Consider the following 9,395-nt stretch of genomic DNA (forward strand, 5'->3'; position numbering starts at 1 on the left):
TTCCTGAGCCAGGGCAGGGCAAGGGCTTGTGGGCCGGGCATGGCCAGAGTGAGGTAGTGTGACGGTACCGCCCGCCCTGCCCTCCCAGCACCCAGCACCCAGCACCCAGCACCCAGGCTGCACACGCAGCTTACGCCCCAGTGGGCTGCTTACTCTCTGCATCTCAGGACTCCTGCGGGCTTTTACAGAGCAGCACAGCCAGCCTTTGTACCTGGCCGGGCTGAGGGTCCCGTGCTCCAGCCTTCCTCCAAGAATCGCGCCCAGGGTCCTCCAGGGGCCATACCCATCCTGCCACACACTGCTCCCTCCTACCTGCATCTCTTCAGGTGCCATTGTCCTGCAGCTCCCCAGGAGGGGCCAGCACAGGGGCTTGGGGCTGCAGGCTGTTTTCCTGCCTTTCAGACATCTCTGTCCCTGAGTTGTACCTCAGGCACGGTGCTACACTGGGAAAACGCAGATCAGCTTTTTTCTCCGAAACAAAGGCAACTTTACTGTTTCTTGCTTCTTTTAAGGCTGAGTTGGCGACACGTCTTGGCACTTGGGGACAAGATTGTTTTCTCAGTCTGCACTGCCTGCCTGGCAGGCCTGGGCAAGGGGACAGAGCTGGGTGCACACCTGAGTTCCTGGGCAGCAGAGCTCAGACTCACTCCCTCCTCTGCCTGGAGTCCAGGAGGCGGTCCTCGTCCTGCGCAAGGTGGAGGGGACCTCCTGAGAACAGTCTGTTCACTCTGGTTTGTGAGGCGCAGATGCGACAGCTGTACCTTCCGGTCGGCAGGGGAGCCAGGAGCCACATAGCACAACAAGCTGTGGAGATGTAGGAGGGTCTCGTAGGCACCTTTATGCTGATTTTCTGAGACCAAAGGCAAGAAGGGTGGAAGACGAGACCTGTGAAGAGTTAAAGAAACTGAGCTTTATCTAGAAGAGAGAGGTGCCCCTGGCGCTGTTGTCGTGAAGTGTTTTATTGCACAGGTGAAGTGACATGAGTAACCATCCCGTGATGTTTTGGAGCAGATCAGAGGTCCTGGCCTGTGGTGCTGTTAGCCCTGGAGGGCAGCCCTGGCCGCTGCAGCCCGCAGGTCCACGTGGGTACAGGCCTGCCAGAGAAGTAATACTGGTGCTGACACTCAAAAGTGTTGGACAGCCCCAAACCCAAGCTAAACAAGCACCCAAAGCCGAAATGTTTCTTGTGTCTCCCAGATGCTCTTCTTGGCACCCAGGTACCTCAGGCTTGGCACCACGTCCTTCCGTCTTCATGTGGGGTGCCCTGTAGTCTGTCTAAACTGGAGCCATTTTGTGGGTGAAGAGGAGCAGGGAGGGTTGGGGCCAGTGTGTGTGGCCACCCTGTCCAAGTGCCACAGCCTGAGGGAGGTGTGGTGGTGGGGGGGAGCCAGCGCAGCCTGGCCTGAGACTTCACTGAGGAATCCTGGGCTTAGTGCCTCCAGGCCATCCAGGGAGGAGTGTACGTGTCTGCTCACACCTTGTGCAGCAGGGTTTCAAAAAAAGAGCAGTTTATTGGCTGGGCGATGGACTGGGCTGTGCAGAAGGAGCATCAGTCTGTGTCCCTGTGGGCCCCACCCCCGAAGAGTCTGGGCAGCGAGCACTGCCCTGGGGCACCATGCAGAACTTCCTGTGCCACTGTCTTCCCCTTCAGTTACATCGGGCTCTGTGCTGCAGGCTTCATCTTTATCTTTGGGGAACCTGTGTGCTAGCAGTTACAAAACCTAGAATCCAAAAGAATGGATGAGCGTTTTCCTGGAATGACCCATGCGTGTTACACGACTGACAGAAGTCCAGTGTGCAGGGAGTCCTCAAAGTCTCCATGAAGGACACTGCTCAGCTGTGGGAACACAGTGTCATTCCCACTCCTGGCAGCCCAGTAGCAGGGTCTCGGGAAACACACGAGGTTCCTCTCTGCATCTGGTTTCCCCTCCTGGAGCAGGCAAGAGGCTGACAGGAAGAAAATGGTTCTTAGGATGTGGCTCTGTGCACTGGGAGCCAGTGTGGGACCTGGTGCTTGGCCTGCCTGCTGCCGTGCTCATCTGGCCCCACAATGGCCCACCAGGACCCTGTGGGGGAAGTGGGGGTTCTGGACAGGTGCAGCCACCGGTGCATGCACCAGCTGGAAACCAGCTACCTAGACGCCAGACCCAGTGGATCTTGGCCTTGCTCAGATCCTCGGACTGCACCAGGAACAGGGGAGATGGCTTCCCCTCTGCAGTTGCTGCAGACTGCAGACAAAGCTCTGGGCAGGGTCTGGTCTTGTTGGTGGTGTCACTGGCAGCAGAGAGTGCTGTGCTGGCCACGCATCTGCGAGCATGGGTGTGGAGGCACATGTGCCCCTGACCAGCCTCAGGTTTGTGCTCTGCTTCTCACATACCTGCGGCATGGCCTGCAAGGAACCACCTGCGTTTGTAGGTCCCCTTTGTGTCATGCAGTTACTGGAATGTACAAAAGAAGTCTCATTGTTTTTACAAAGAGTTGCAAACAATTACAAAACACATCCCAACATGGATGATTCTTAGAGCTGCAAAGAGCAGGAATCTTTATTTGGTTCACTTCAGGTCTGCAGCAACCACTTGATATTAAAAAAGAGGAACGGAAAGATGTACAAAAGATGTAATATCCCTTTAGAAAGGAACATTGTCAGAAATGGATCATCTGCTGAGCATCCCTCCCTCACCTGTGCCCCCCAAACCAAACTGTGAGAAGGAACGGGGAGTGCATGGATAACGGAAAACAATAGAAACTGAATGTGACTGCAACATGCTCTAATCTTTAGTTTATTTCTGGTTAAAAATATAGCAATCCAGTGCAGTGTAGTAAAGAAGCTCTGCTTGAAAGGCAGCAGAGACGGCTAACGTAAGCAAAGCAAGGCAGGGTCCATGAGACGGACGGAGCGCCGGCCTCCCAGGCATGCGCGCAGGCTCCTGCCTACGGACACGCCTGGGCTGCCCTCGGCCACCAGACAGTCTGGCATCCCTCGTTTGTTTGGATAATGGAACGACCCTGGTAGAGAAGGCAGAAACGTAAGGAACCTGTTTTTGTTTGACCGAAACGAGTTGAACATTGCACATTGGGGAGGTGTCAGGTATGCAACAACGTCTAGGAAAGTCAAGCCACTGGGTTTCAATGACATTCCTGTCCTGGGGCCAGAACTGCGCTGGAGTAGCACTGAGGCATCTGGAAGGAATATGCATATCTGTTGGGGAAGTGGAGGCAGGCACAGTACAGAGATGTGAGAACCGTGGAGGTAACAGCAAGAGGTGACAGCTTCTGGGGCGCCACTGCCAGGGACGGAAGCCTGAATATACATCCTGCATACTAAGTGCAAAAGTGCCACATGCTCAGAGCCCAGGCATGATGTCAGACTGTCCATGGCACAGTGGGCCCCAGCCCTCACGCCTGGGGCACAGCCCCGCAGCACTTGGCTGTGCCAGCCAGATCTGGGTCACCCCGGACGCCTGCGGCACAGCCTCCCTGTGTGTGCTGAGCGGATGGCCGGCGGTGATGGTGAGTGAGTGGGGTGGGGCAGGGAGGACTCTGTGTTAAGACTCGGTGTGGGGAGGTGGCCTCACAAGGAGGCCATGGGGCAGTGCCAAGAGGAGGGAGGCCGTGGTCTGGTGTGTGGGAGAAGAGAAGCGTGGTTCTCCTTCCCCTTGAGGATGCAGCACAGATTTGAAGTAGAAAAAGGCCTGGGCTGCTCCCAGCAGGACAGGACACCCTGCTCCCCATGCTTGGCGCCCATGCTCAAGGCCAGCTGTTCAGACAGAGGAAAGCAAAGTCACTCCGCCTTCCGTGTTAGCCTGGCTAGCTGGGTACCCTGTGAGCGCTTCCTCGACCGCCACCTCTGTCCACACCCAGCGGGAAGGGCGAGGACCACGACTTCTCTGCCGCTGGTGTGCCGGATCCCTTCTCTTTCCACGTCAAGCGGGAGGGTCGGCGTGCTGGCCTCCTTCTGCCATGCCACACAGCATAGTGTTACACAAGCAAAGAGTTTTGGCTAAAATCCAAAAAACATTACCCAGAAAAAAAGGCAAACTGTGAGTAATACCCAACCGTGGTGTTCTTCTGTGAAAAGACTGGAAGTCCCGGGGCTGTCCAAGCGGGGCGTTCCCTTTCCAGTTCCCCCTTTGCATACCGGTGCTTCTGCGAGCGGGACAGTCTCTCAGATGAAGAAGTTGATGAACAGGATGACGACTCCAATGTTGAGCAGGATCACCATGGCCACCAGGATGGGAGCTGAGCCCTGGAAGAGAGCACAGGTGGGTCACCATGTGTGCCGGCGTGGAGGGCCAGGGCAGTGAGAGCCCTTTTCAAAAGCCCGGGCTCCCCAAACACCCCGTGTCACAGTGGTTAGTCAACAGATGCCTCCAGCTGCTAGGACATCGAAGCATGGTTTCACAGCACCCGCCGGTTCGCGGTGGCCAGCCAGCACCAGCTGTGCTCCCACGCCGAGTGGCCCTCAAGTTCAGAGCCCTTCAGCAGTCCTCCGTGAAGTCACCTTCCCATTAATTCACTCACCCTCACAAGCCACTGCCCCCGAGCAGCTGCAGCAGCTGACTTCAAAGCCACCAGACTCTTCTAGGAGCCCAGCTTCCAGGCTCCATTCAGGGTGCTTGTCTCAGGTGCAGCCCAGCCCCTCCCCATGCCCTGCGTCAGTGCCTGGCCCTGGCCCTTAAATTGCAGGCTGCCCCTGTTGGGCAGGGACAGGTGGAGGCAAGGCCTCTGAGGTAGACCTCAGGAGAGGATGCTGGCAGCTCTGTCCTGTGAGGCTGCTCCTCAAGACCAAGTGTCACCGCAATGCTGAAGGCACAGTAACCTGCTGCACCGGGGAGGGGCGGGCCACCTCCTGGAGGGGGGCACAGCAGCCCAGCCCCGGGTGTGCCCATAGTGGTGGCCTGATCCCAGAAGACCTCTGCCCCCCCCCCCACACCACACACACACTGGCTACACCCAAGTAAAGAAGTGGCCAGGAGCCTCCACATCTCCTGGAGTGGAGATGACCTGCGCTAGGGTCCCAAGCTGCTTCCCTGCCCCTCTCCTCCCCTTGTGTCCAAACGGCAGAGCCATGATGAGGTTGGCTTTCCCAGACTGAGCAGGCCCTGGTGGCATCAGGCTTGCAATACAGGCAAGGGAGGGGGCTGGAAGGCCTTTCCCCAGAAAGGAAACGCCTGCTCCTCTCCTCTCAGATGAGGCTGCAGGAGTCTGGCAGTTCCCTCAAGGGTTCCCTCCTAGGTGAGGACCCAAGAGAAATGAAAATGAAACGCATCCATGCAGAAGCCTCACGGCTGCTCGTGGCAACAGCACACTGGCCAGAAAGTGGCAGCACACCATGCGTCCCAGACGTGAGCAGCCACGGCAGATGTGGCTGCCCGTGCAGAGGGTGTCCACAGGAAGGAGTGCAGCTGGCGTGTGCCCCAGCAGTGGACCGGGTCTTGATGCTGGGTGAGGCGAGCCCAGCAAAAAGCTGCTCACCATATGATCCCATCAGTGTGAAACGTCCAGCAGAGGCAAGTCCCAGAGTGGGGACAGAGGGACGGCCCAGTGGGTCTGCAGTGTCTTTATAGAGGATGGCAGTAGTCTAGAGTCAGACAGTTGTGATGGGTACACAGCCTAAATACACTAAAACCACCAAACTGCCTGCCCTGGACAGGTGAGCCGTATGGTGCATGAATTCTCAACATAGCTGTCAGCTAAAACGATGGGTACCCCCTCATGGAGGAGGTGGCTCCTTCAGAGTCCTCTAGATGCACCCTCACAGGGCCACCTGAACCCTGGGGTGTCCTGGAGGCACAGCTGCAGCTCCTCCCCATGCACATGTGGGCTCCCCACCCCCAGCTGCAGAGGAGCAGCCTGATCTTGCCCTCGCCTTCCTCCTGTCTGGCTGCCAGCCAGCCTGTAGCTCTTTCTGTCCCCAAGTCAGGCAGTTCTCCCAGCTGCATGGCCAGCTGAGTGACATGGTTGTCCTTGTGGTCAAGGAAGGTCCATCCCTGCCCCGGCTCCCGGTGCTCACCTTTCCAATGCCTGGGTGGCCAGGCCCTCGCCCTCCCTCTCCTGGCTCACAGGGCTGGGCGTGCCCTGTTATCCTGTCGAAAGGCTGCCTAATGCTGCTGGCTGTCACCCTGTGGTGACACAGCTCTTGCAGGGCCTGGGACGCTCTGTGAGGCAGGGTGCTGGTGGAGAGCATGCCACCACGCCGCTCCTCACGCAGGGTCTGTGAGAGCTGGACAGCCGGCAGCCATCTCACCCACGATGGCAAAAGATGCCCTCAGAACCCAGCCTCAGGTCTCCGGCCCACTTAGCTCTGGAGCTGGGCCTGCGTGGCCCCCAGATCCACCGGCCCACTGGGCTCCATCTGCATTGCAGGCAGGGGGCACCCTGGTCTGGCCGCCTACCCTGCCCTGCAGCTCACAGCCTGGCACTGAGTTTGCTCACTGGACTCCTGGCAGCAGAGATTTGCTGGGGGGGAGGGTGTTGGGAATCAACCAGGTTGCTGAGCCTTAGCTATCCCCTGCTGTGGGGGAGTCCAGAGCTGGCACCTGTGCCACAGCCTTCCTTCTACAGGGAATCAGGCCCAGAAACACTCAAGGGTCTAGTGGAGGCTGTGGAGTTCGCTTGCTGGCAGAGCCGGAGGGAAAGCCTGGACATTCCTGCCCACGATAACTTCACCCTGAATTGCCAGGACCTGGGGCCTTCCATGGCCAGGTTCCTTTCCACCCTGCTGCGAGGGCAGCAGGGACCCTGGACAGCCCCAGAGAAGCAGGTGCAGCAGATGGTTTCATCAGGGCGGGGACTGCCGTTCTGCCCACTTACCCTGACTGTGGTAAGGGGTAGAGTCCCTGGATGAGGGGAACGCTGCTGGACAGGACATCCCACCTCTGGCCCTGCTGCCAGCCCAGAGCAGCCTGAACTGTGGAGAGCTGTGCCCCAGGGAGGGGATGCAGCAGGCCTCGGACCTCAGCACCCACGTCACCCCAACAGCCACTCACTTCCCCACCATGAATGTTGGTGGAGCAGGCCACCTCCCCTCAGACCCAGTGACAGCCCCCAGAATATGTCCCCAGGTTGTGGGAGCAAGTGAACAAGACCCTGCCTGCTTTGGGCAGGAAGCTGGGACCCCAGGGTGGGCCCTGGAGTCTCCATCTTGGCTCCTGGGGCTGAGGGGGAATACCAACCATGGCTGGGCTGCAGCCCCTGCCTCTGCCTGCAGCCACCCCACTCCAGAGCTGGCCGAGGCTGGCCCCACGTTGGCACGCCAACCAGAGGGGGGCTTAGTGTTGAAAGCACCCAAAAGAGCCAGTGGGGCTCAGTGGGCTAAATATAGCGTCGAGTCGATCCGCACCTCCCACCCCTGCCCATCACTCCTCCATCCCAAAATAGCCCCGCGCAGGCACCCTGGCTGCTGCGACAGGGAGGATGAGCGTGAGTGCCAGCAGGAGCCACGGAGGCTGCTGTGGGTGTCTAAGGAGGGGAGGCGCTTTAGGGACCTGCGGAAGTGGCCTCGCAGGCCACAGTACCTTTCGGGGTACCAGAGACTATCGCTCAGGAGCCCTGCTGTAGCCACGGCAACACACCTGCAGGGGGGCCCCCTCCTGAGCCCACACTGTGGGTCCCGCCCCCGCCTGGGTGAGCCCATCTCCTGTCTGCCCTGTGGAGCAGCAGCCTTTAGAATTTTTTTTTTTTTTTACCAGTGAAGAAAGAAACCAAGAGGTCTGGGCATTGCCTGTGCCTATGGGCAGGCAAGCTGGGGTCCTGCCGAAGACCTCTGGCCTTCTCCATTTTACCTACCCTGCATCCACATGGCCCTCAGCCAAGGAAGCAGGTCCTGGCTCCCCTCTGGGTATAACCTGTGCAAGACCCTGAGACCCCCAGCCCCATCTGGCTCTGAGGCAGGGGCTATTTCCCCCCAAATGCCCACCCTCCGCAGGGAACTCAGGTGGGGAAGATCTGCCCGGATGAAGCAGGAGTCTCAGGTGAGGTCCTCAAATGGGAGCACGCCCCGGCCTCCCACAGGGTGTGAGCCACCTGGGTGGTCTGAGCCTGACCCCAAAGGTCAGGATGGGGCCTGAGAACCTATGGGGTCAACGGGCACTGCACTCTGGGGGGCACTACACTCTGGGGGGCACTGCACTCTGGGACTGTGCTGGGAGAATGGGGAGAGCGTGGCTGCAGGGTGAAGGAGGTCAGGAGCGAGGGGGACACCCAGGGGCTGTCCTTGGACTCTGGCTTCCTGGGAGCAGCACAGACATCTGCTTCCTCCCATGGCCCAGTGAGTGCCTGGCCCTGCGTCCGGCACAGATGAAAGGTCTTCAAGGCCAGCCCACTGAGGCACTCTGTCCTGGTCCTCTGCCTTCCTCTCGCCACTGACCCAGAGCAATAGGAGACCCACCCCTGGAGAGGCGCTCGAGAGAGACCTGCAGGGGGCCACAGGTCAGAAGCTGGGGGACAACCCTGGATTCCCACCCCTGGGGCCGGGGAGGCGGCCACTTACTGTGCTGGACTTGAGGTCATCCCCGTTCTCCTCATCGGACTCCAGTGCGACAGGCAAAGACTTCTGGGGTGGGGAGAAGGTCAAGTCCCAGCGCAGCAGCCGGGGCTCAGGCCGGTCCCCCAGCCGCAGGCTCTCCAGCTTCTGCACGGTAGGCTCCACGGAGGAGGCCGGCCGCAGGTTCTCCTGGTTCTGGGACTTGGACCTCAGTCTCTGCAGCCCGAAGCCCCGGTCCTCGGAGCGCCGGTCGCCCCCCGCGCCCCGGCCGTGGCGTCTCCTCTGGGGGTGCGGCTCTGGTGTGCAGGAGTCCATCCTCAGCAGGGGCTTCATCTCCAGCTGGTAGTTGCTCAGCTGCTCCTCGTCGGGCTCCTGCAGCTTGGCACCCCCGGAGCCAGGGTTGCCCGCCCGGTGGTGGGAAGTCCACGAGAATGTTGGGGGGGACTCCGTCCGCCGCTCCCGGGGCTTGGGGTTCCCGGGCTGCTTGTGGCCCGCGCCCCGGGTGCGGAAGTCCTCGGTGCCTTGGCTGCTGCGCAGGGCGCTGCTGCGAACGCCCCTGCAGCCCCCTGCCTTCTCCTCACCCCAGCTGTTCCGGGTGTAGTCCCCTCCCCGGCCCTCCAGGAGCATCTGGATGTCCCCGCCTCGCTCCTCGTCCACTGAGACCTGTCGTGAGAAGTGGGCCGCCCTGCTCCTGGAGGGGGCCGGCGGAGGCGTAGCTGCGGGGCTGAGGACAGACATCAGAGGCTGGATGTGTGGGTGCCTGGGCTGTCTGCGCCTCCAGGCACGGGCTGGGACTCGACTGAGGCAAATGTCTGTTCACTGTGGAGGCCTGAGCAAGGCAGGGAGGGGCCGGACCTGGCCTCATGCTGGCCCCAATCCCAGGGGAAGGCACAGGCCTGAGGCAGTGGGG

At 60.0% G+C, this 9,395-nt stretch overlaps 1 protein-coding gene across 1 annotated transcript in view; it reads right to left on the reverse strand.

The window, feature by feature from the left end:
• Positions 1 to 2,764: 2,764 nt before the first annotated feature.
• Positions 2,765 to 9,395, reverse strand: part of Jph3 (junctophilin 3) — a 52,116-nt gene continuing 45,485 nt past the window's right edge. The window contains exons 8-9 of the mRNA XM_048792402.1: positions 8,492 to 9,215; positions 2,765 to 4,246 (exon numbers count right to left, since the gene is read on the reverse strand). Coding sequence (XP_048648359.1) covers positions 4,166 to 4,246; positions 8,492 to 9,215 — 805 coding nt within the window. The 3' untranslated portion in view covers positions 2,765 to 4,165. The remainder of the gene's footprint in view (positions 4,247 to 8,491; positions 9,216 to 9,395) is intronic.

The sequence above is a fragment of the Marmota marmota genome, unplaced genomic scaffold, assembly GCF_001458135.2.
Source record: "Marmota marmota marmota unplaced genomic scaffold, marMar, whole genome shotgun sequence".
Classification (NCBI taxonomy): domain Eukaryota; kingdom Metazoa; phylum Chordata; class Mammalia; order Rodentia; family Sciuridae; genus Marmota; species Marmota marmota.